The sequence below is a fragment of the Dermacentor andersoni genome, chromosome 3 (genome assembly GCF_023375885.2).
Source record: "Dermacentor andersoni chromosome 3, qqDerAnde1_hic_scaffold, whole genome shotgun sequence".
In the NCBI taxonomy this organism is placed as follows: Eukaryota; Metazoa; Arthropoda; class Arachnida; order Ixodida; family Ixodidae; genus Dermacentor; species Dermacentor andersoni.
Genome location: NC_092816.1, coordinates 172,141,318 through 172,168,498, shown reverse-complemented (window position 1 = coordinate 172,168,498; position 27,181 = coordinate 172,141,318). Strand labels below are relative to the sequence as shown.

Here is a 27,181-nt window from a genome sequence, read left to right as displayed (position 1 = left end):
CATTCACATTGCCCTTCATAAGCGCCTTTTCTTGTTATTTTGCTTCTCGTGTTCCATCCGCCGTCTGAATGAGTTCATTCACGTTTGATTCTGGTATCTGCCTCTACATGTGCCACTTGTGAGTTTAGAGCTCAAAACTGCCGTCGACTGGTGTCTCTCAAGGTGCCTGAGATATCATTTCACCTAGCGACCACCAACTCGATATTGGTGATCAACCATGGCTTGACTTGACTTGAAACAAGAATGTCTGCTAGTGGCGGCGAGTACTTACTGGGCGACGCCGAGAGTCACCTTGCTTTCTTCAAATTTGTCTCGCAGCATGGGCCAGACAGCGTTCACAGCTGGTTCACGGCGGGCGCCTGTGCCTTCTCGGTCTTCTTCGCGCTGGCCCCGCTGCGTGCCTTCGGTGTCCTCTTCGTGGCCATCATGCAGGAGTTCGGCGCCAACAGGGAAGAGGCCTCGTGGACACTCATGCTGCTGGGCGGCGCCAGGGTGCTGTCGGGTGAGCAACCTTCATTGCGTTCAGGCCATCCACGATGCATTGCAAGCAATTCTCACACATCTCCAAAGCGTACATGAGAGACACCCAACACAATCACGCATGGGTGTGCGAGTGCGTGTGTTTGTGTGTCAGTGCGAGCGCCTGTATGCGCGTGGACTGCATGCTGCGACCTCGCAGGTCTGTTGGCCGGTCCGCTTGCGCAGCGTTTCACGACGAGACCGGTCATCATCCTTGGCAGTGTCATCTCGGCTGGAGGCGTCATGCTGGCCTACTTTGCCACGAACATGTGGAGCCTTCACCTTACGCTAGGCATTGTTCACGGTGAATATAATAAGTATCTTTATTTATTGATTCAATTACCTACATACAGCCCAATGCACATTACAATAGGGGAGCCTAAAATATTGTTAGGCTTAGCGATTATGCGAGCACACACAATAAAAAAAAACTGACGTGCAAAAACGTAATTACATAGCGACACCTGGGGCAGACCACGCGACAGCAAAAGTGCTTCCAAATATGCAATTACGCAAGAGCCTTGAAGCCGAAGTTATCGCCATAAAACTAGAACCCAAGAAAATTCTCAAGAAAACAATTCGAAGCCTGATAAAACAAAGATTAACCGCAATTGTAGTAACAGTAACAGCAGCAGAAACGACATCGTGAGGAAATAACGCTCAGAGCGTCCCGCTGCAACGGTTGCAGTAATGCCAGCACCGGCAGAGTAAATTGATGTCAAACTGAGAGGGAAAAAACAACATACTAATTTTGGATCTGTTCAGGCTAGTAAATGACTCACAAGAGCATCGGCAAACCGTGGGTTAGAGCCAAATTCTGTTACATCACGGTGGAGCATATGTCACTGACCGATTCTGCGCAGAAAAAGAAAAATTCTTATAGTCCTTTATCCCACAGGACAATCATGATACTGAGATACTTAAGCCGACTGTTGAAAATATGCGTCTATATTTAATGCTGTCCGAATAAATGGTATGTCATGTAAAAGGTCCACATGGCGTTTTATGCCAGTGATGCTACTTTCAAATGAGTAGCATCCGCATACAAATCGCCCAGCACGCTTTCGAATTGCCTCCCAAGCATTCTGAAGAGTTTGCTCCTGTGTGGTTCGCATACAATGCTACCATATTCTAAAATCGGGCTCGCTTTGGTTAAATGTAGCATATTTTAAAACTTCTTGTTACTCGTGCCTAAAGTTCCTTCTAATAATGTTTAGAACTCGCACTGCTTTTATAGTTACGCACTCAACATGAAGGTTTCACGTTAAATCTGCAGCGAACGTAATTCCTGAATATTTTGCTTCCATCCCCTCTGTCACTGGTTGACCACACAAATCATACTGAGCTGGCAGTCGTAGTCACTTAGGAGTGAATATACTGTGTTTACATTGGGAAATATTAGAGATATGAGTCATATGTATGACACAAAATTTGAGCTTCTTTAAGTTGCACCACTACGGTGAGTCAGTGCATTTGTAGCTTTACTTCTTTCCGCGACCACGTATGAAAATGGAAATCTACAAAGATATTATGACGCCAAAGGTTCAATCACCCCAAAAAGAGCATAGATCGCATAATCTACAGTGCCGTTTTTTGTATGTTGTCATACGTTTGCGTATAAAATAAACATAATGTCATATCGGAAGAAGACAAACAATCAAATCTTCTATTCCGGCATATGTAGGGCTGATGCACGATAATACCACATCTGGTTGATACTTAGAAATGAGTTCTTATGTTAGAATTGTTTGTAATTGCCAATATCGGCCAATCGTGGTGCCGGACGTGAAATTACCGAAGTCTGAATGCCAATGGCGAACAAGATTTACGAACGAACTCTGGCTTTGTGAGTTCGGCCCCTTAACAGTTAGATCTGCAAGATATAGACGTCCAATGAAGGCGGCTTCTTGACTGCGGTTAACTACTAAGTGCGGCGTCGCATGGAGCCGCCCGCACGCTGACTTACTTCGCCGCGCTAAAACGACAAGCTGTCATATTTAAAAAATCCGCAGGCTCTCAGATTCAGTACAGTCCCTGGAAAGAAATTAGTGGCAGCTGCATTGTAGAGCCCATCAGTGAAATGACACATTTCCGCTGCTTCTTACCGCATCGGTGAAAGATATCAAAAATCTTGTCAATATAAAAGCAATAATAGTTTGTGATATGCGCAACATTAAGCATGTCCCTGAATTATGGCTGCAACAGAAGAGCATTCCTTGATAATATTGCCCGTTTCACTCGCTCATTTTGCCTATGTTCCACAGTTTTCCTTTAAATGTTGTCAGGCAGCTCTAAGTAAAATGCTATCTTAAGAAATATACCAAAAGAATTACGGCACACCCTGGCCCCTTCCGCCACCCCCACCCCTCCGAAAAAAGATACTGTTTACAATGATTCAATGCCAATCTTGAATATTCTGATAACGTAGGAGCACCGGCACATGCTGCAGTGCACAGCTGTGTACTGACACACAAGTTAACTATGCACTGCTCACAGCTAAAAAATTGGATTGGGGGGTCACAGTCCTCAAACTTTGCAGGCAGTTATGAGCAACGCCGCAGTGAGTGTACGTAGCAGGTACAGAGGAAGCTTTCGAGTTAGCTTGGTTTTTCTTTGCATCTTTATTTTTGTTTTTTTACTAAAGTATATTGCTCACGAGTTGCTAGATTTCATTTATTTATTTGTCTAGATATTCAGTAGAAATACTCTTGTGTTCAAGCTGGGAGGGTGTTACAGAATGCAGCATAATAATAAGGATTTGGCAAAGCATTACATATATGGACAATGGAAACTTTGGTTAACGGTCTATCGGCTTGCGGGAAAAATAAAAACCTCGATGTATTTCTTCTTGCAAACATTGCTGTAGGAAAATGGAGGTGGTTACGATATGCTTGTTGTTCGATTTTTTGGGAGCTGTTTTTCTCTTAAGTTTGCCATGATATGCCCGGCCTCTCGTCACACAATATTAATACAAGTTTTCAGGTAAAATATACTACCAATAAATCTGCCTGTAGCCCAGCAATTAGGACTTCTAATAGTAGGCGGAAAAATAATGGTGCCAGATAAATTTGTGGCGAAGCTTATTCGTGGGTTGCTTGTTTGGGCAGGTTTTGGCTCAGGCATTGTCTACGCCATGAACCCGGTGCTGATCAGCGAGCACTTTGTGAAGTACCAGACGATTGCCACGGGTGTCTGTTTTGCCGGCTCTACGCTAGGCAGCTTCGTGTTCCCCAAGCTCATTGAGAACCTCATCGCGTGGTACGGCTTCCAAGAGGCAATGCTCCTCTTCGGAGCGATGATCCTGAATGCGGTTCCGTTCAGCCTGTTCCTGCGTCAGCCCCGGTGGCTCAAGCGATGCGGCACCTCGGTGGAATCACTCATCACCGTGGCCAGCGCTGACGAGAAGTCATCCTCACAGTTGCCGTACGTCATTCCAGTGCGTCTTGACAACGGTAAGATGATGTTTGTTCAAGGAGGTGTATTAGGTTCTATCAATCAATCGACGAAAACGTGCCTCATATATCCGTTTGAAAAGATACATACGAAATGCCAGAAATGTAGCCTTTGCACGTAGCTTCGCACAATACAAAATAATACGACGTCATAATCCGCTCAAACGTTTGCTTAATCAGGAAAATTGCCAGCACGAAACATGCTTGACGCACTAATAAAGTTATAGCGCTTGTATACACAACGAGCACCCGGTTAAGCATGAGACCCGTATGCTCTGCTACCTGTTTTCAATGGGCACTTGTTTTCAGTTTTTAACACGCGCTGCCCTTTGCATATATCTCTGTCGTGGTGTTATCGCGCTGTCGAAACCAGACATGCAGTGCATAGAACACTGCGGCCGTAGATGTGTCTCCTTCTAAGGCTCTGTAATGTGAGACCGCCCTAGCCTCAAATAGACAAAGTGGCCCTATCGCCTAAAAGTGGTCCATACTTTCGAGTCTAACTCAACGGTTACCCGCAGCATCCAAGGTTCCTGAAGTGGGACCAGTGTTACACCCAGACATCGCCATCGCGCAAAGCCGCCGCAGAAGTACCTGCCTGCTGTGCGGCTTGGATGTGCTGCGGATTCCCATGTTGTACCTAGTCATGTTCTCCTCCGTGGCCTTCAACCTCGGCTACGACTGCTACAACTCGCTGCTTGTCGACTTCGCCGTCGACAGAGGCATCGCGCAAAGCAGCGCCATCACGATGACGTCGCTCAGCTCTCTGGCCGACCTCGTGGGCCGGCTGGGGCTGCCCGTGCTTGCCGACCGGCGGCTGTTCACCAGACGTACGCTCATGGCCATGGTGCTGGCGCTGGTCGGAGTCATGTACATGCTGCTACCCCAGTGTACGCAGTACGCGTCCTTGTTCGCGCTGGCCGCGGCTATCGCTTTTCTGCTAGGCAGTGGCGTCGTCCTGTTTCCCGTGATACTCGTTGACTGCGTGGGGCTCGACAGAATCGCCATGGCGACGGGTCTGCTTACCGCGCTGTCCGCAACGTTCTCCTTCGCCAAGCCATCTCTTATAGGTAAGACGATCCTTAAGCTGGAGAGTGAGATGGAATGTCTGCTTTTGCTTAATGTTTAGCTGAAAGAGTACAATTCAAAACGCATGAACTGGTATGCTCATTCGCCATTACACTTTGTAGACAACAACGCATCTAGACGAGAGAACAGAGAGATATTTTGTGATTGCTTACAAGATTCCTCCGAGCAATCACGATGCAATCGTGTAAGGAATCCCATAAATAGTTTTAACATCTGCTACAATGTGCCAGATATACTTCGCGCATTCAAAACCTGTCAGAAATTTTTTGTTGATGTCAACGGCCTGTATATTTTGTCAGCTGGCCAAAGGCACGGTGGGCTCTGACTGTACTGTCGTGGAATACACCGCAATTGACTGTTACTTCGAAATGAATTCTACACTGCTTATGTGATTTCAATATTGGTGTAATAACGCTGGATCTTGAAATAAATACTCCAAATACGCCCAGCAGTCACTTACATGAGTCTGTTCTTGAATGCAAAACTCTATGTGTAAACAGGTATCTTTTTTTTTTTTTGCACATCTAAGTTTTTTTTCTGCGTGTCACTTTCGGCCTGCTCTACATTCCTCCAGTTTTTATGGGTGTACTTTGTCTTCCTAATTTAAAGGTAATCTCTGACGTATCTACAGTTGGTCATATGGGAAAGAGAAGCCGACGTGGCTGTTTGGCGTCAGCGTCTCGTCATGATACAAAAAATGACTTAGATGAGCGCGTGCGCGCGTGTTAGGGGAGCGGAAGTACGGAAGTGTGGAAGTGATCGACAAGACGCGGGAGTAAATGTGGCCATTACCGAGTGCTAAATTTGCCTGCGTAAGCTGTTTTCAATCTCGTCGTTCCTTAGAATGCTGTCTTCTATTTAGGTTGCCGAACTAGGCAGGCGCAGCATGGCTTCTCCCTCATGACGCAAGAATACAGGACATAGAGTATTTTATGTGAACGTCATGTTGAGATTAAATGCGGCCTTTGCAGCTTTACTCAACACCTCAACTACATACCGTCGTCGTTCGTTAGGTTTGTTTAAAGTTTCCACATATTCCTGGTCGTAGAGGCTGCGTCTCACCACTGCACAGTGGGCAATATTCAGCGTCAGAAGACGGCAGCTACTAATAACTATGCGTTTACTTCAGCGATGTTTCGAGCATGCGTGGTTATCCATTTGCCAGCGCGGCATTTCCCTCTGTTATGTTTTTGTAGCAGCCACTGGCTCGGATGGGCACGCAAACGTGAGTGCTCACTACAAGTTGGCTTAAATGATGGAGAAGCCGCACCTGATTATTACGAGACCAATTTCAGGAAATGCCTGTTTACGTCGTAAAACTCTCTCTCCTAAGCAATCATTTGTTAATTTTTCCCCTTTTAAAGTAGGTTTCGTGGTGCCGAAAAACAGCAATCGCTGATTCATACCTGTACACCATTGAGGAAGCAAAAAAATAGTAAAAGAAAGACATCCACCAGGATTAGTGACGGCTACGTGTACTGCGCGGGCAGAATTCTCTGGCGGAAGTCCCGCGTCTTCGACACTACGGAGCATTAGCACCGCTGTTGCAGTTTGTAGTGTTGGTTGTAATGCGGGTGTCGCTGGCACGAGGAACTTGCAAACGCTGGCAAGTTGAGATGATACAGAAATCACTGGCACCATGGAAACGAACAGAAAATCTTACGGCTGCGAAGAATGACATCATGACTGTAAACGTCGACATGATTGTAAACGTCGACAGGACGTCGACAGTCGACGTCCTGTCGAATCTTTCATTGCCTACACGAGGTTCTATAAATAGCGTTTGCTCTCAGCAAACTGGTTAAACTTCATGACATAAGGAAATGAAGGCGCACGAAAGACGTAACTAAGAAGAACGAATGTTCTTCTTGCGTTTTATTATAGAAAAAAAATGAGACAGGGGCTTCGTCACCATGTAATTGTGATGGCTAATACTTTTTGCATAATAGCTATGATAATCAGAAAAGTATTTTAAACAAAGAGAACATCAGAGGCCAAAAACGTCTAGAGCATACACTACTTTATGCACCCTAAAATACAGAGATAAACGGCGAAAGCAAGATGCACTAGACTCCGTATATCGTAAAATACCACCAATATGCTCAACTTTCAAGTCATTCTATGGTTAGAATCTATCGACAAAATCGAAGCAGCGCTGCGAAGCACCCGCAGGAAATGTACGCGCCAGCGCCGTGCTGACGCCAGCTTTTCCTTCTGATCAAGACCAAGCGCATCGTCTGTTGCGCCCGATTGATATTTACTAGTGTCTTCTCTCTCTTCTTTTCTTTTTTTTTGCCTCTACCTACGTGTAGAGTAGGGAGTAGGACAACGTCCAATTAGCCAATGAGCAAAGTCTAATTATCCAAGTTCCATGACAGAGAAATATCGACATCCATCCGATGTCGGTACGAAGCTGTTTGAAAAAGAGAATGCGTTTTCATTTTAGCTTTTTTCTACTCTTCGGTTGAAGAAATTTCCTTTTCATTTATCTGTGGTTCATAACTAAAGTTCCAGAAATAAGTTTAGCGGTTACGTCTGCCGCGGAAAATGTCGCCCTCGCACCAAGCAGTGAAACAATTTCGGCAAAGCAATTCACAACCCCCTGCACTCCCCCCCCCCCCCCCCCTTTCTGCCCCAACTTTCGTTTCCCGTTTCAGCGCTTATTCAAGAATTTATTTTTACTGTTCGCTCTCCCATAACATAAAATTCATATTTCTCCTACTCGGAGTTCACACACGTTGTTTGACTGCGCATTAACTAACTTTCGACACCCTAAGTATAGCTGCAATATTCTGATGTACTAAAAAAAATGAGGCATCACAAAAGCTGATTCTCGAAAAACCATGCCACGTTTGCTAGAGAAATGCGAGACAGAGCCTACTCGGCTTTCGAAATGACGTCACTCAGAACGTTTCGAAACGTGCAATCATGCAGCAAGGCTGTTCTTCCTAAACAAGCAGACGCCACAAGAAAGGATTATACGTGTGCGGAACGGGCATGATGAATCTCTCCGCTGTCCAACTTCTTACTCAGCTCTTCTTTTCCAAGGCCAGCGCTTAGTCGTTTGCTACAGACCTGCTATTCGCGTGCTCGCACGCGATATATCCCAAGGCTCTACGTTGCAGAGAAAAGCCGTGCGTTTAGCAGAGGCGCACAAAGTAGGGGTTGTCTTTAGCGTGGTACCTTCTTGAACTGATAGATTAATGTGCACATGGGTACTGCGCATTAAGCCACGAGAAGAAAAACACTAACATTTGCCACGGCAATTTATCGCTTCATTGTTCCTAAATTGGGCATATATTTCGATAATCCTTGGCAAACTCTCTACAATCCATCACTGTACCTGGTACCCCTGATACCTAAACGTTGGTGTGCCAATTCTAGGCTATAACCTACCGCATAGAAGTATGCCTGTGCGAATTAATAATTCTCCACATTTCGTAATAATGTGTTGCAGTTTACTGGACGAAAATAATAAGAAATCAGGCAAACTCATGCAATGTTGCAATCTGCGGCTTGAGATGTACCCTTGCGCAACGAAGAAAGTGGTCTTCACTCCCATTAGGCACGCGGTCTTCCCTCCCCTGATTAGGCACGTGATCTTAGACAAGGCTGATGCATAGGATCCAAGCATCCAAGTAACAGCTTGAAACCCTTCGTCTTCTAAAGGAGCTATTGAATGAAAGGAAAAGATATAAAATAAGTGCTATGGGTTCACAAATTTTAATGACTCGTGGCACATTCTTACGAACAAGTACAATGACTGACTCTAGGGTGGGCAACCCGCTGTGGTTGCTTAGTGGCTACGGTATTGGGTTGCTAAGCACGAGGTTGTGGGATCGCATACCGGTCACGGAGGACGCAATTTCGATGGGGGTGAAGTGCGAAAACACCATTTTATTTAGATTTCGGTGCACGTTAAAGAACCCCAGATGGTCCAAATTACTCCCGAGTCCCCCTCTGCGGCGTCCCTCATAGTAATATCGCGGTTTTACTATGGAAAACCGCCTAATTTTTTTTAATTAAAGCGCGTTTTCGACTGTCTACTGTACCTACATACACCCTTTGTGTAAGTTTCTTCATGGTACGCTTTACTGCTACATACCACATTAAATGAAAGAATATGCTTCTGAAAACAAAACTGGAATGCACCCTTGCGTCTTTCCTGCGTCTCACTTATTCTTACTATCTTAGTGTATAAATTGTGAAAGCCATAGGCTTCATTGAAGGGCTGATTAGTGAAACAGGCCTGTGGTACCTTCTGAAGAAGTTATCTTTCAGAAGGTCTTTTAGAATATGCCACATGATGAAACGAGTTTGCTGCTGTACTAAATTTCCTCAGTGACAGGAGACTGCTAGTTCGGCTCGGTACCGCATTGCCGAGAATGCCTTCACATGAAAATGGAATCCCATAAAGAAAGTACTCAGTTTTATGTTGTTAATAGCGAAATTAATATCGTTGTGTGCACTACTCGCTCCTAACGTGCGAGGCTTTCTTTTATGTAACATTCGCGAATAGCAGGCTAGCTTGAAGCGCAGTTTATTTTTCCAAGTCAACAGAAAATTCAAGTTTGTGTCGAAGTGCACTTAGAAGAATCTATTTCGCGCAAACAGTAATCTTCAACGCAGACGAACTCGGATTTCCCACTTCCAGTAGAAGTTAAAACGCTGAAATGCTGCTCCTAGGCAGCCAAAAGAACAACTTGAATGAAATTTGTTGTGACTAAGAGTACAAGCTGGGTTCTGCTGATTCTACGATGTAGAGTCTTTATTAAACATATTTTTGACAAAAACTTCTGAATATCGACAAGTGCAAACAAACAGCGATGTACCGAGATTGCACATCCTTAACTCCACACCTAAAACCAGCCTTCGCAGTTCTGTAACCTTCATCTGCAGGAGAACTTTAGGCATATAGGTCAATGTATGTGTCCACAGCCTACGTAAAATCGGTAGAGCCTCTGGGAAGCTTTCTTCAGAAGTCCTACTCGGAAATTTATGGATATTTCGGACCAGTGTAAGACACATCAATTTTGTGATTTCTCTGTAGGTGTCACAATAGGTGGAGCTCACAGAGCAACGATCGATGCTTTTTTTTTTTGTCATTTGCGACAATATGTGAAAAGCCTGGATAAAAAATTAACTTCCTACAACGGCAATATATTTTTTTAATGTAGAACACTTTATCGAGCTCGCCGTTGTTGATGCCGAGCACAGCGATTACTCCATGTCCACGTATTTCGATAGCAGTTCCTGATTTAAAGCTTTCTCTGATGACTGTCTCGTCTACTGTGCCGCAAACCACAACGAGTGCGTCGCTTAGCCTCTGCGACATGTAGCTGCATCTTTCCGAAGGTGCTATTTCACTTCAAGATCCGATGGGGGTAACATCGAACCTTCTATCTCAGGGTTTCTAATAGTCTGGAGGAGCCGATAATAATGATCTTGTTATCGTGGATGGCATATCGGTTCGCAATTTTTGTGAAGGGTGGCACGTTAGCGTTCGGACGGTCGCTCTATTAGAGAATGCAGCCTTTCATATTGCCACTCGAAAGAGCGCTGCCTTCCCAACGAACAATGACATCTGCAAAGGAGCTGACAAGGCTGAAAAAACAATGGAAGCGGCGAGGGCGACATCTTGTATTCCGGGTAACTCCGCTGAAAAACTAACATTAGAACTTTTGTACTCTAATAACACTCTTGAACCTGTTTCCTATAATTATCTCTCTATTTCGCCGCTTACTAACATTACCAAAAATGTTATAAGGGAACGCATATTATACATGTTGCACTGAGAGATTCCAAACCGCATCTACCCTAGGCGAATTGTCGCCCAGTCATGCAAAAGCCGCAGCCAACGTAGTTTCCTTGAGTGCAACACGCAACGCACTACAGGAACTGCCGCGGCACGAAATACGTGCAATAGAAAGACAGCAAGTTCTCCTGAGCTTGTATTTGTATGAACAGCCACTCAATCAGGCTACTGAATGAATTCGACTGTGCTCTGGGGCGCATGACAGGTTCTATGTTTACGTCTTTGTGTTTTCTCCCCTCCATCTTTATAGCACGCACTGCTCGTTCGACGAAGAGGAAAATGGCGTTATATACAAAAGTACAACTCTTTCATTGCTGTAGAGTGGTCGTTCGCGGCTGTCTTTTATGGTTTCTTTTAGTGCCATCTCTTCAAATGCGGGGTTCTTATTTGATCATACTGCTTGTAAGAAGTTTGCTATTCTTGTGCACAATATCGCAAAACACAGTTTATCGCGTACAGGTGGCCTGTCTTTGTCGTGCACTCTCAGAGTGAAGCTTGTGGCGCTTGATTTTTGAAAACTCTAATGTGACGCCAGTGCCTAACATTTAGCCCTGCTGATACGTGCGTTTGTAAAGAGCGGGCGATATTACAGCTCAACTCGCCCCACGTTCCCGTTAGCAACACTCATTGGCATTGCAAATGATAGTGGTACATACCGATTGGCACTTCAATCGTGTTATTACCAGTATTTCCAAATTTCATTGCGACGTCTTATAGCATGTGTGAACATCCATAATAGCCGATTGCTCACGTGCTTTTGGAAATTCCTTTGTGGGCACCAGGTGCACATAGCACATTTAAAATAAACACAAGGGGCAGAGATGCCAAAGATCTCGCTTATAAGTGCCTCTTGCCATTGGTCGACTTTCTTCGCTAATAATATGCCGAGCATCAATGTTAGCCCAAACTGGCTGTGATAAAAAATTGCAGCACAAGTTGTTTTGTTATTACGGGCTCACAATATCAATACCAAGGCGGAAGTGTTTGCATTATATATAATGGCAATGAGGCGTAAGTTGAATTCGGTGCAGCGAATTTACAGCCGTGCACAAAACTTTTAGCCACCTTCATACCCACGAACTTGGCCTTTCGTTCGGTTGTCCGGCTCGCGGGGCCTTTCTCACACTCTAGGCAGGCATAAAGGGATTATTCTATTCCAAACCATCTTCGTACTGTGCTTTGTCATTGGCCTGAGCGGCACTCAGGCGTGGACCTGAGTTATTAGCAAAATTTTCCGTTCGCCCTCAGCACTGCATGAAATGAAAATAATGCCTACAATCTAATCACAGGAACTGCTGCATTACGTCAGCCGCATTTCATTTTGGCCGACCACTTAGTTATTAGTTAAGTGATAAAGATAGCTATATCATGCTCTTGGTGCACCTGTAGCTATTATTTTTTTCCTTAGCTGTAGAGACATCATTTTTCTCGCCCTTTCATTGAAATTGACTATGTCGGTTTAATTGAACACTAGTGAAGAGGCTTGTCAGCTAACGCCACCCAACGTGCTGCGAGTTCAGCAAGGCTGAAAGTTGAAACTCATGCTTTAGAACGAAGCATTGTAAAAAAGAACATGCGGGCGTGTTAAAAGGGCAGACAACAGAGGCACTACGCAGATATGGTGTTGTCATACCCAGGTCACACTCGCAAGCTTGAATGCGTGGATCGGCTCATGAGTTCCAATGCGAACGGGCTGTTCTTGCGAACTTCGGTTAGGGAACTTTTTAAACAAACCAGTTTGATCCAAAATAATCAGCTCGGCTTCGCAACGGCGTTTTTCCTAGCCCGCTGTGCAGCTTTCGATACTATCAAATATATTGAAGCTTGGCTTCTCTGTACAGCGCTCATGTAAGGGTAACTAAATAAGCTATTCTACTTATTGGTAGGCCGTCTTATACGGGTGTCACATGTAGTGTGATCTCGTAGTATTTATGCATTGGTATGTTTATGCAACGAGCTTTATGCATTATGATTCAGGGGCAAGGTCTTCTGCTCCTAAGTACGACGTTTCCAGTTAGATTGCTGCCGATGGCGCTCATATTCTGATGGAGGAACATGGAAAACGCGTCTTGACTAAAAATTCAGTTTCATGTTGAAAAACAACTAGCTACTACGGTGCCACACCCTGCCCTGCTTCCCTTCTACAGCCTCTCTTGTACTCCCTTCTTGAATTCGAAAGGTCAACACCCCACAATTACCTGCTTTTCTTTTCGTTGTATGGCGTTCCCAATATTTGTTCTGTAAAGATGCTGGAGTCGATGAACGCATTGCGTGCTGATGCTGTCATATTTTCTTCTAGCGCCTAATTAGTCCTCTGTGATGAACACCTATATTTATTATTTCTTTTGGGGATTTCATCTTATATTAAGGTATTCTCACGCACGGTGACATCCCAGTAGCACGCAAACCTATACTTCTTTTTCTTTTAACTTGTGAGATACAATGCCAGCACCGCCTACCACGTGCGTCTCGTCTTTTATTCCTCGCAGGATTCTTTCGCGATACGCTGGGTTCCTATGACCTGTTGTTTGTGGCATGCGGCACGGTGGCCATAACGACGTCGGTGGCATGGGTCCTCGTCAGCTTTGTCATGTGGCGGAAGCGTAGCACATGGACTCCGGACACAGTCATCGGAGGAAAATCAGAAGCAGGCTCCGGAAGGTTCTCCTATTACCCTCGGCTAATCTACATCGGGGATGGCCGGTACATGGAGACGCGGAAGTCGAGGACACCCAGCACCATAACAGTCCTGTATTGATCATGTGGACTGTCATGCTCAACGCCTGTGCACCGTGCCTCTACTTACAACGACAGGCGGGTTTCGTCAAATAGCCTGTGCTTGGTCCCGTGCCAACAGGAAAGGCAGGCACACGAATCGGACAAACGCTATTGTGGTGCAGTGTTGAAATGAAACAAATGCTGGTACAGTGTTGACCATTTATATATACAGAGGTGCAAAATGTTTTGTTGTTCACAAAGTCATTTGTAACATAGGCAATTAGCAGTGGTAGAACAAGAAATGTCAATCAAGCCAGAATTTCGACAACACGACTTGTCTTTGTCCGTCCTCAATAGCTTTGTGTTAAATGCTTGTCGACGATGACGAGTCACCAAACGCTGGTTCAGCGACATTCCTCGTTCTACCAGGGCTAGTTACTTCAGGCCTCCATCTTCTTGTGTACATATATATTCCTTCATTATCGTGCGCGTTATTTTTACTTGTTTCACGTATCTGTGTTCATCCGAAGCGTATAAACTTCTACCTTTTCAACTTCCTCCTCCTGCGTGAATATGGAGAACTTGCAATTGCGACTCGTCGAGTGTAATTTATGAAGGCCACTGAAGAGCGTTCCTGTTAGGCATAGAGGGAGCTCTAAAACGATGCCGTGTGCATGTTAGAAGATAACATATATTCCACCGAAATTTCAAGGCTGGCTCCTTACACCACAGCTGTGCAACTTTATGAAGGGGACACTAATGTAGGCGCATATGTGCCCTGAGTGTGTGTTTTCTTCTTCGAGCAGATGTTACTGAGTTTTGCAAAAACAATTTCACCTAACTGTCAAGTACGAGCATCTAAATACGTCATGTTTTTTTAAAGCTAACGACTGCTGTTTTTACTTAGAGAAAAATATGTGAAAAACGATACATAGTCCTGACACACTAAGCAATACATTGCTGTTCGCCGGCGTGTGATTTTAAAGCAACGCTTTCTTCGTATTTTTCTTCGACTTTCACGCTACTGATACTGCTGCTGCTGTTTTGCGCGTCGCGTTGGGCCTTGGTTGAGACCGCGTAGTATCTACTTGGGAAGAGCACAGGAGAGAGGGAACGATGGAAGAGAGGAAGAAACGTTAACAGCAAAAAGTTTGCCTCGCCAGGGTTTCAGGCCGCTAAATGTGCATACAAACATCACGTATTCTTTACTCTTGGCAGCTTGCAGGGTGGCCCCACATTGCACGGTATCTCCGCTAGATTTAATACCAAATGCCACCACCTTCGGCGCCACCACAAGTGTAAACGTGAGGCAGCAGGTTTCACACTTCTGCTTCCACGCGCCCTTGCTCAACATTTCTTCTCCCACTCCAGCGTGAACATTGCACTACGAAAGCGGCGGCCCAGCACGTCCGAGGCGATACGCTCTGTAAGGCAGTGACAGTGCAAATCATCCAGCCGGCTACGAGCAATGACATTAGGAACGCCGTAAGCAAACAAGTATTGCTTCTTCTTTTCTATGCACTGCATGGAAAAACACAAGTGCTGGAACACAGATAATATTAAATACCAGTTGACCACATTGCACTTAGCATTCAACAGCATCAAATTTAGGCGTCAAAACCAGTCCCAAGTAGCATGAATCAGCGCAAACACTGAAAACAGCTTTGCTTAAACCGATTCCCGCAGTACGCGAGTTCCAGGTTACTTTTCATGATTATGTCTGTGCCCCTTCAACGGCAAGAATCTGTTACTGTCCAGATTGCTGGCGTAGTAATCTTCCTGAACAACAACAGGAATGTATGCACAACAGCTCCGTCGATAGCTCAGTTGGTAGAGGGGTGGACTCTAGGAGTTCTGCGGAAGAATGTATGCAAGGAACACTAAAAAATTTATTACGCACCATGAACAAATTAGAAGGCATGCACGGTGCAGTACATTCAGTTACGTACCCCTATAGTTCGCCCCTTTTTAGTGCACGTTCCTTTAGTCTGCATTCACAGCATGCATAATAGATACCCAGCAAGTGTGTCACAAATTTATGAAATGGGCGCAACGCACAAGTATACAACAACAATGCGTCAATCCCATATCTCCTGGGGCAATTGTCTCAGCTTGCGTGACTGTCCTTTCTGGCACAGTATTCAGGGCGCGATAACTGTGCCAAGTACTGTTTCTTGGAATGACAGCACGATTATAACAAACATTTTATCTGTGAATCAAGTACTTGCCAGGTCAAAATTCTTCATCGTGCATCTTCAAGGTAAGAAGAATGAAACGAAAGGCAAGCAGGTCTGCATCGTGTAAATGCTGCGTCATTGGCCCCGCAATCATTTTGGAAGTGCGTCACTCAACTGTCAGAATGAATAAGTGCTGTGGGTAGTTCTTTTGAATAAATGTTTCTTGAAATGCACTGGCTGCATACCTTTGCACAAAAAGAGAAATACATATGCCTACTCGTATACTCGACATCGTTTTCAGCGTAGTCTGCTTTTCTGCGGTTCTACTGTGACTTCGTCCCTAAGTCATCGTAGCAGCAGTCCTTCACACCTACCATGCACAATGACAAGGTATTCGTCAGATAACACTTCTATTACGAATCGAACAGCTTTTCTTAACCTATGCAGGAGATTTTGATATGACGACCGATATTTCCATAACTAGCCTGCTTTTCTGGAGGTTATTGGTCCGACAACTCTTATCTTAAGAATCGAAGCCTTTTAATAATTTCCGAAGCGCATTCCGCAAGCAAATAGGGCGTTTGTGTTAAGCCACAGCCATCGCGGAAGTGTGTAAGCACGCACCTATGCCAACGAAACGCCGGATTCTTTGCTGATATAACTACAAACCATTCAAGATGCCATCAAGCTGTCGGCACGTTACGAAAGGTTATGGAACCTAATATCTACATTGACTCGCTCAGCACATTGAAGGAGCTGAAGAAAGTTAGAAGGATGATACAAATCTGCCAACAAATGCATAATCTAAAAAAGTGGTCTCACTTTATTATTTAAGTGCATTGATTTCAGGGACACGGTGGAAGTCCGTTCACAAAACAGCAACCTGCGGCAACCATTCAACCACAGACTACCCAGTGACCAAAGTAGGCTGAAAAATGGTTACATACGACCGTCGTCGTCGTCGTCGTCGTCATCATCATCATCATCATCATCATCACCATCATTATCATCAGTAGCAGCAATAGCAGCAGCCTATTGTTAAGTCCCGTGTAGTACGAAGGCCACTTCCAATGATGGCAAATCCCCCAGTCTTGCACTAGGTGCTTTCAACTTTCGCCTGCGAATTTCCTAATTTTAGCAATCCACCTAATTTTCTGTCGTTCTCCACTGCACTTCCGTTCCCTTCACACGCATTCTGTAACTCTAATTGTCCACCGGTTATCTGCTCTACGGTTTGCATGACCTGCTCAGCTTCATTTACGTTCTCTGAATGTAAACTAGAATATCGGCTATCCCCGCTTGCTCTCTGTCCACACCGCCCTCTTCCTGTCTCTTAACGTTACGCCTAACATTTTTTGCCCTATCGCCCTTTGCGTGATTCTTAACTTGCCCACGTTTCTTTCTTCACCTCCAAGTCACTGCCCCACGCTTTAGCACCAGTAGAGTGCAATGATTGCCCACTTTTCAACGACAGTGGTAGGCTCCCAGTCAGTATTTGGTAATTCCTTCCGTTTATACTCCAACCGATCTTCATTCTTCTGCAAATTTTCTTCTCATGGTCTAGGTCCCATAAGAGTAATTGATCTAGATAAACGGTCAGCCCATCCTAACAACCTAATCAGCTTATTAGAATCAATTCAAAATAGGGCTGCCAGGTTTATGTCACGTAACTACACCTACAATTCAAGCATCTCACAAATAAAACACAAATAAAATTTCACTTCAGCCACTAAGTACTCGACGTGATTTAGCCCTCATATCACTAGTGTACAGATTCTATAGGCTAACTAGCGATCATGAATTCTTGTTTTCTTGCCAGGCTGTTAAACATCACATTTTTCTTCTGAATGTTGCACTCTTGCACTTTCTCGATTAAGGCTGTGAATCATCCGTTGCAATTCATCTCCAGTGTAGCTCAACAGCACGAAGGCGACTGAGACATTCACGGTTGATCCGCACTCCTAAGCCTTCCCATTCTAATACTTTGAATTCTTCTAAGCATGCAGTGTATAGCACTGGAGAGATTCTGTCTCCTAGCCTGAATCCTTTCTTGATAAGCAATTTTCTACTTCCTTTTTGTAGAGAACCAAGGCAGCTGTGGAATCTTTGTGGAAATTTCCCAAGATATTCACGTATGCCTCCTGTGTTTCTTGATTACGCAATGGCTCCCTAACTGCTGGTATCTCTACGGAATCAAATACCTTTTCATAATATATGAAAGCCATATAGAGAGACTGATTGTACTGAGCAGGTTTTTCAATTACCTGATTCATTACATAGATGTGATTCATTGAAGACTGTCCTTTCGCGAAACCTCTTGGTTGCTTGAAGTATTGCCCTGATTCTACTGCAAAATTATCTTGGTGAATATTATATAAAATACAGTAAGCAAGCTAATGGGCATTCGTTTATTCAACTGTCTAACGTCTCTCTCCTTATTGATACATATATGCATAGATACAAACATAGATGGCCATTGGAAAGTACATCAAGTACCCTAAGAATACTAACGCAGTGACATGGGCAAAGTAATTGCCAAACACAGCATTCATATTGTGCAAACAGACTTCTCTAGCCGGAAGAATAGCATAGAAAAGCTATTGTAACTTCTTAATTTGTGCGCATAAAGAGACAACTGCTATATTCGTCACAAAGAGTACTCAATGGAGTAAAGATTCTGACGGCAAAACGGTGGTTAGTGTATCTGCAGCAAGCCTACAAGTGTCGCGGTATTTCAGGTATAATTCATGTTTAGCCAAAGGGTTTGTGTCGCGTTCTTTTGCTTCGTTTCTTAGGAAGACATTGTTGCTCTTTGTTACATTTATGGCATTTCTGGTAGATCATCCATATTTTGCATCAAGACGCGATAACTTCATCTAATTATCAGAGCTTGGTTAACGCCCGTAATAAATAAGAAGGGAGCTAGGCGGAATACGGCATACGGGGTTTTCCCTGGGCCACAGTACAAAACTACGCATCCCTGCCAAAGGCACCGCCACCGAGTTGCACGGCTCATCAGAGGCACTGGATGGCCGCGCTTAGGCAGGTGGTTAACGTTTGTCCGGTTTCGCCTCCCCATTGCAGCCTCAAAAGAAACAGATTGGGAACTGTGCTTCCCCTTCTCTGTACTAGTCACAGCAGAAGCATGTGCTGCAGCTGAGCATGGGGCCAGAGGGGGGCGGGGGTTTATACGCCTGTGCGGGAGTCGGGCGGTTCCCAGGGGCTGTTACGGCGCCACCGGTCAATCGCCCCGCGATATGCTTCGTTTCGGAAAGTAGAAAATGGTTTCCGAACCTCAGTAAGACGAACGACATCTTCTCTCAGGAAAGTCGAGAATACGCACGGTGTCGTCGATCGCACTTATCAAACTAAGGTGCAATCAACAGTGTCTGAAGCGTCTCACATCGCACAAATATGCCGTCCTCGAGTGGTCTGATACCCACGGCCATGTAATTGACTGCGGCTTCGGGAGCAGGAATGCAGAGCTTAAGCGCCAGTGCTTCATGCATGTCGGAGGATAACAGATGTGGCTGGCGGACAAAATTGATTTAATGCCTCATACCTGGTGCCGCATCAGCAGGCGCCGAAGCTGAGGAGGTAGGACGTGCCGTCAGGAACGGCGCGACGCGAGACGGGAGCTGCATAGACGCCGGATAGCGGATTACGCGTGGAAGCCAATGGTGGGCAAGTGGCGTGCCGCGATAAGTGACTGGTGCTTGGAGAGGACTCGACGCGGCTGACCAAAGGGCAGCCATTATGGTGGACGAGGTTGCAAGGCTTTCCCGTTTCACAGCAACCACCCTGTTACATGACACTGCCAACTGAGGTAGGACTAGAACGAAGGACTCGGAGTGCGTCATCAGCTGCGGCCCAGGAGACAGTACAACCCAGACGAGAGTAGGACGAAGCATAGCAGCGGTTACATGGCACCGCTCCTGATACGACGTCATGCGACGGAGGCAAACATCTGCCTCGAGCTTTAGGAGCCAGACGGTCGGGCTTCCCAGTCAGAACTCTGGGAAGGCGGTGGCTCGAGGATGCTGCATACTGCGGTATCATGAGGTCGAAGCGCAGTGCTACCTGCGTGCGCTGTTACCGGTGAGGAGACAGAAATGTGACACCCATGGTCCAAAGAGGCGCCCGAATTCATGTTAAAAAAATTTTTGTGATAAACACGCAGTGCCGATTACACGGCTTCGCAACGGGTTCGTTGCTGGCGGCTGAGCTCGCAAAGTGCCTCCGCTGAAAAGCTTATTCCTTTCATTGCTTCGATTACTAGTGTATTTTCGATGTAAATATAAATTATTCGGAATCGCTCAACTATCCTGTTTCTTCCGGCATACTTTGGTAACATTTAACAAATACTTCCATTTTCTCATAAGTGAATTTGAGAAGTAAGCACGCTGCTTGCTTCTACTTCTCCCTCTAGGCCTCAGTTCAACCTATTTGAATGCAAAAGTGTATGTTAGAGCTTGACCACAGTGTTGTTGAAGGAATTGGGCGTCTCCTACCGGCGAAATCGGCACCGACAGAAGAATGCGACGCACTGGAGCTTGGCCATCGCTTGGTACGCGCAATTGCTCTGGCATGGGAAAATGAGCACACAGGGCTGCTTACACAATCTGCATGGGCTGTCCAGTAATGCTCACACTGTTCATGGCTGGGTATTGCGTAGTTCGAATGCTCATGAGATCATGTTTAATGTGGTGATATTTTAACGACGTTGTAGATGGTTGATGGTAAGGACGCACATTTTGTCTTGGTCGCTTGGTTACATTACTTTTGCGTTTTAAGGCCTCAAAACACCACAACGGCTACTGCAGTTCTACAGTGGAAGGTTTCCTGTTAATTAAGGCCTCCTAGGTAACATTAGCATTCACAAAGGCTTACAGATCGGACGCCTGTCGGAATGCCACGGCTGAAGCCGAGAATGAAACGTCCCGTCTCGTGCTGAGCTGCGTAACGCCGAAACGGCTCAATGGCCACGATATTTTTACTCTGTATCTGAAGAATAAATTCGATGTTTGAGTTAACACAATTTCTGCTTATCTTAAGGCAGCATATCTGTAATTGTAATATGGTATTATATAAGAATTGTATATTGCCACATTACAGTGGATGTGCTGTTACTGCCGGTCAGACGCAGACGACGGCGACGAAGTGGCCAGACGCATGCGCGAAGGCCTTGCATCAGTCGCCACTGCTTTTGATTGTTGTAACCTTGCATATAATAAGGATCTGTGAATACACGTTATCCCCGTAACAAATATTCTGGTGGAGGTGCGGGACAAACCGGACAGCGTGCCGGCTCCGTCAACCAAGCATGGAACTTAGCGGTCGCCGTCTTGGTTGCTCCGCTATGACCAGAGAATTGACGACGACGCAGCAGCCACCGGCTGCGGTGATTCTGTTGCACTCATGAGACCCGCGAAGCTTTTCTGGCACGGATCGCTTGGACGATGAAGAGTGGATCGGCATGTACGAGCGCGTCAGCGACCTCTATAGGTGGGACCTCTCGCTGATATTATCCAGTGATTTTTACCTGAAATGAACGGCACACGCGTGTTACCAGACGCATGAAGATCTTACTAGTTGGCACGCTTGCAAGGCGAAGCTGCGGGAGTTGTTCGTCAGTCTATTTGGCCGTCAGTAGGCCACTAAAATGGAGCTGGGAACCCGCTTCCAGACGACGACTGTATCGTACAATTCGTACATACAAGACATACTGGGCCTTTCTCGAAAAGCTGACACAAAAATGACCGAAGCTGACAAGATTTCGCACACATTGAAGAGAATAGCCGACGACGCGTTTACTTTACTTGTGTTCGAGGTCTGTAAGACGTTAGACTGCATAGTTAAGGAATGTTAGCGCTTTTAACAAGCGAAGAACCACCGCATAACCCGCCAGTTCCTTCGGCTGCCTAACACCGCCGCCAGATCACCACGCGACAATCCACCGATGTCTGCACAGTCTACAGCGTCGGAAGATGTAACTCGCATTGTTTGCCGCGAACTAGAAACAATAGCTGGTACGGCTGTCCCCCGAGATGTTAAAGCAGCCAACCCGTCCACCTTGTCGCTCACACAAGCAGTCGTCCGCCGTGAGCTCACGAACCTGGGTTTTTCATCCGTAGTCTGTCTTATCCGCCCACCTGAACGTACTCCTGCAAATGCCACCAAGACCAAGGTGTACCCTTCGCGCTACAGAAACCCGGCTCACTGGATGACGGCAGACGACCAACCCATATGATTCAACTGTTCGCACGTTGGACACATTTTCCGTCACTGCGGCAGTAGCCGGTCGTCGCCTTAAACTGGGCCACTGGATTTTGGCGTCATCCTGGTGGCAACATTCGACGTTCTTCCCCTCGCTCTGACGCACATTCTTTTGATGCCGCCGCTCCACACTCCAGGTTTAGCCGCTCACCGCTCCCACTAGGCCGTCGATCTCTATCGCCACGACCATGCCGGTCCTCTTCTCCTGCACGGCCTGGTACCTACACTTCAGAAAACTAAACCATGCAGCTCTCGGAGGTCACGCTGCACCAGTGACCCCGTATACAAGTCTTCCGTTGACTGTACCTACGCGTGGAAACCTCCCCGGAATTCAAGTGGGCGACGTTACCATGACGGCCCTCATAGACATCAGCGCGCTGATTTCAACAATGTGTGCTGCTCTCCATAATCAGCCCCATAAAGTTATTACGGCTGCTATTCAGAACACAGTACGGGTTGCTGATGACAACACGTCTGCTGTTCTTGGAGTGCACACAGCCCGTGTGTACATTACTGGCCATCAAGCCACTGTTTTGATTGCGGTGCTTGCGCAGAACCCCACGACGTCATCCTCGGCCTAGACTTACTCTCGGCGCACTATGCCCTTCCCACATCAGTTGTTCTGCCTTCACGACAGGCGCCTTATACCGCCACAAATACTACTGACGGCCCTGAACGCCTTCTAGTCGTGCCTGCCCATTTGCAGTCAGCACTCCTCCGCCAGCTTCACGATAAGCCCACTGCTGGTCACCTTTGAGTCACCCGCACTTATGATCGCGCCAAGCGCCGTTTCTTCTGGCCTGGTGTCTGACACTCCGTGCAACGATATGTCGCTAGCTGCGACAAATGTTAGCGCTGCAAGCGACCAGCTGTGCTACCGGCCGGTCTGCTTCACCCTACTGACAATTCTGCCGAACCGTTCTTTCGTTTTGGGCACGAACGCTTGGTCCCTTTCCAACCTCGACAACAGGCAACAAGTAGGTCACCATTGCGACCGACTACACGATGTGGTAAGCCACTACCCGCGCCATCCCAATCAGCTGCGCTACGGATGTCGTTGACTTCCTTCTTCATGACATCACCATGCATCATGATGCTCCTCGACAGCTCCTGATTGCTCAAGGCCGGTATTTTTTGTTTCGCGCCATCGAGGACATCTTTTGTTCATGCTCTACCCGCCTCAAGCTCACATCTGGGTCTGACCCAAAAACAAATGGACTCCAAGAGCGCCTGAACCGAACTCTGACCGATACGCTTCCAATGTACGTAACCGCCGGCCACCGCGATTGGGATGCTACTCTGCCGTATCTTACCTTCGCCTACAACTCGTCCAGGCATGACACCGCTGGCCACTCACCGTTTTATCTTCTGTATGGACGTGAACCTTCTCTGCCTCTCGGAACTTTACTTCCCGCTTCTGGTGGTGAAAAACTTTTATTGATGAGAAGGCCAAAAGTAAAAACAAATTAAAAAATTAAAAAGCAGCGTTGTGGGCGGCCTTCAGGCTGCCGGTTGTGGCGTCCAGGCCATGCCTAGTCGCGACGTCCTCCGCCCAGTTCACCAGCCGGAGTTGGATATCCGGCTCGGTGCTGGACAAAGCAGCCTCCCACTGCTGCGGATTGCTTAGGCGCCAAGAGGCAGGGGGCAAGTGTGCCGGACAGGAGAATAGGACGTGAACGCAATCGGCGCGGGAGCCGTCACATAAGCGGCAAGCCGGCGAGTGCGTCCCGGGGTGGAAGAGGGCAAGACGTGCGGGAGTAAGATAGGTATGGGCCTGAAGGTGGCGCCATAAGTGTTGGTGGAGCTGGGAAAGGGATTGTTGCGGAGGGGGGAAGGTGAGACGAGAGAGGCGATAGTGCTGCGTGATATCGCGGTACGTGAGGAGCGCGTCGCGCGTATCCATTCCCGGCGGGGACGGGCTTGCTCGGTCAGTCGAATCTCGAGCGACGGAATTGGCCGCCTCGTTACCAGGATGGGCCGCGTGAGCGGGCACCCAGATGATTTGGATGGGGCGAGAGGGAACGGTATCGGAACGCAAGATTCCGATGGCCGGGTGTGCCACCCGTCCAACCGCGTAGTTGTAGACCGCAGGTTTGGGGTCGCTGAAGATGTACTTCGCGGAGGTTTGCGTGATGGCAAGGGCAATAGCTGCCTCCTCGGCCTCGACAGAGGTAGACGTGTAGACTGAGGCAGTAAGAGTGGGTCGGAGAGAATTGTCAGTGACGGCAAGGGCATGTGCTGGGTAACGGCGGTACGGGGCAGCATCTACGTAAGCCACGGCGGCCTGCCGTTCATACTGACGCCAGAGCGCGGAGGCTCGCGCTGCTCTACGGGAGGGGTGGTGTTCCGGATGCATAATTTTAGGGAGGGGATTAACGGTTAGGAGGGGGAAGACATGGGAAGGGATGGGCAGTGATGTGGGAAGAGGAATAAGAGGGGAGAGATTAAGGGTGGAGAGAAGTGCGCGACCCGGGCGGGTGCGGGAGAGACGGAGGAGCTGGGCCGTGCGATGGGCCTCCGTCAGCTCCGTCAGGGAGTTGTGGACGCCCATCGACAGTAACCGAGCCGTCGACGTAGGTGTGGGAAGGGACAGGGCTGACTTATGTGCGTGGCGAATGAGGCTGTTGACTTTGTCTTCCTCGGTACGAGAAAGGTAGAGATACGGAAGAGAATAAATGAAGCGGCTGAGAACAAAGGCCTGGACCAGGCGGCGGAGGTCGCGTTCGCGCATGCCGTGGTGGCGGTTTGCAATGCGGCGTATGAGGCGGACAGTGTGGTGTACAGTGTTTGTGAGTCGAGTGATGAGGGTGGTGTGCTTGCCATTGGACTGAAGAAAGAGTCCGAGGATGCGGAGGGTAGAGACAAGAGGAATGGGTGTGCCGTCAAGGTAGATGGTGAGTGGAGAAGGCGACAGGGGGGCCATCCGCCCAGGCCGAAGGAGCAAAAGCTCCGATTTGGTCGGGGAGCAGCTCAACCCGATGGCCCGGGCGTGAGCTGCTACCGCGTCCACACCTGCCTGTAGAGCGGTCTCCATGTCGCCAAGATTGCCGGTGGTCACCCAGAGGGTGATGTCATCGGCGTAGAAAGCATGAGACAGAGCTGGGATAGCTCGTAAAGCACGTGCCAGCGGGAAGAGGGTGATGTTTAACAGAAGAGGGGACAAGACAGAGCCTTGGGGGGTACCCTTGTTGCCAAGGGAGAAGGAAGGAGAAGAAAGTGGGCCGTATGAGATTTTGGCTGTGCGGTGGGCGAGGAACGCAGTGACGTAAGCATGGACACGGGGTCCGACATGGAGGGAGGAGAGAGCATCCAGGATGGCGGTGTGGTGTACATTGTCGAATGCTTTAGTAAGGTCCAGCGCCAGGATAGCTCGAGTGCGTTTGTGGTGGGAGGGGTGTAGGACATCCTCGGAAAGTTGGAGCATGACATCCTGGGTGGACAGCTGGGGACGAAAACCGAACATGGAGTCCGGACAAGTCATGATCATTCAGATAGGTCTGGAAGCGGGCCAGGATGACATGCTCGAACAGCTTGCCGAGACAGGAGGTGAGAGAGATGGGGCGGAGGTGTTCGAGGGCAATAGGTTTGCCGGGTTTGGGGATGAATGAGACACGTGCATGGGTCCAGGAGGATGGAAGAGTGCCAGCCTGCCAATGTGTATTGAGGAGATCAGTAAGGGCTTCGAGGGAGGGGGTGTCTAGGTTGCGGAGTACCTTGTTAGTGATGCGGTCCGCCCCCGGGGCCGAGGTGGTGCGGAGTGTGAGTAGCGCCGCACGAACCTCGCCCACGGAGATGTCTGCCTCAAGGTCAGGGTTTGGGGAGCTGGAGTAGGTGGGAAGCGGAGTAGGTAGGTCGGTGCAGAGGTAGTGGTCCCGGAGGGCCGCCAGGAAGTCAGTATCGGTGAGTGGGGAGGAATGAAGGAGATAGGAGATATCCTTGCGCTGGGAAGCTTTAGTGTGTGTAGGGTCTAGCAGCACCCTCAGAAGCGACCACGTGTCGCGGAGGCCCAGGTTGCCTGCCATGCGGTCGCAGGTATGGCCCCACTGTTGTCTAACGAGAGAGGCGCAGTGCTCCTCCATGTCCAACGCGAGTCGGGCCAAACGGAGGCGCAGGCGGCGATTGTATTTCTGAGCCTGCCACCGGCGGTGGAGAGCGTGATAGGCCTCCCAAAGGTGCAGCAGACGGCTCTCTGCCGTAGTGGAGTGTGCTGCTGTAGGGAGTGTGGATGTGGCAGTGTGGACGTCCGCCAAAAGGGTCTCGGTCCAGGCAGAGAGATCGGTGATAGGAGCAGAGGAGGAAGTAGAGAGACGAGTGGAGCGAAAGTGGTCCCAGTCTACTATCTGGGTGAGACGAGTAGAGGCGCGAGCAAGGGAGGGGAGTGGGAAAGTTGTACAGAGGACGTAGTGATCGCTACCGAGGAAGACCCCTGTATTAGTCCAGGTCGGATTGGCGACATTTTTGAAGAGGGTAAGGTCCGGATTGGTGTCTCGTTGAACACTAGATCCGATCCTGGTGGGGCAAGCGAAGTCATTAAGGACCGAAAGGCACTCGTTGTGGATGAAAGTCCGGAGTGAGTGGCCTTTGCGAGTGTTCTGGAGGTAGCCCCAGCTGGTATGTGGGGCATTGATGTCGCCAAGAACGACCAGGGCATTGCAGCCAGCGCAGGAGAGCGCTCGGCGGAGGACGACGAGGAGAGGAGCTGAAGGGGCTTTGGGAGGACTGTACACATTGAGAACAAAGAGGCTTGTCTCAGTGCGACGGCGAGGAAGGATTTCAAGGAGGAGATGGGCACAGTCCGAAACGTCCAACTGGTGCCGCACGGCAGCAAGGTATCGCTGCACCAGTGTGGCAACGTTTGGCTGGGCTTCAGAAGAAGGATGGAAGGAGGTGTAGTCGCGCAGTTTCACGGGAGTTAGGGGTTCCTGGAGTGCTAGGACGGAGGGGAAAGTGTCGGGAGGGATGTTCTGGAGGTGGAGCTGCAGGGTGTTCCGCTTGCTGCGGAACCCCCGACAGTTCCACTGCCAGAAATTAAGGCGCGTGGGGTGTCTGACCATGATGGATGGCGGAGTCCCCCGACAGAGTTGGGGTAGGTGCCGCGGTGAGTGGGGCAGGGAGCGACAGGTGTGCGACGGTGG

General features: G+C 47.9%; 1 protein-coding gene across 2 annotated transcripts in view; it reads left to right on the top strand.

The window, feature by feature from the left end:
• LOC126524456 (monocarboxylate transporter 13-like) overlaps positions 1 to 16,012 on the top strand; it is a 141,392-nt gene extending 125,380 nt beyond the window's left edge. For both annotated transcript variants that reach the window (XM_050172767.3, XM_055067325.2), the window contains exons 3-7: positions 319 to 502; positions 680 to 823; positions 3,627 to 3,971; positions 4,493 to 5,041; positions 13,365 to 16,012. In XM_050172767.3, coding sequence (XP_050028724.1) covers positions 319 to 502; positions 680 to 823; positions 3,627 to 3,971; positions 4,493 to 5,041; positions 13,365 to 13,633 — 1,491 coding nt within the window. In that variant the 3' untranslated portion in view covers positions 13,634 to 16,012. The remainder of the gene's footprint in view (positions 1 to 318; positions 503 to 679; positions 824 to 3,626; positions 3,972 to 4,492; positions 5,042 to 13,364) is intronic.
• The last annotated feature ends 11,169 nt before the right edge of the window (positions 16,013 to 27,181 follow it).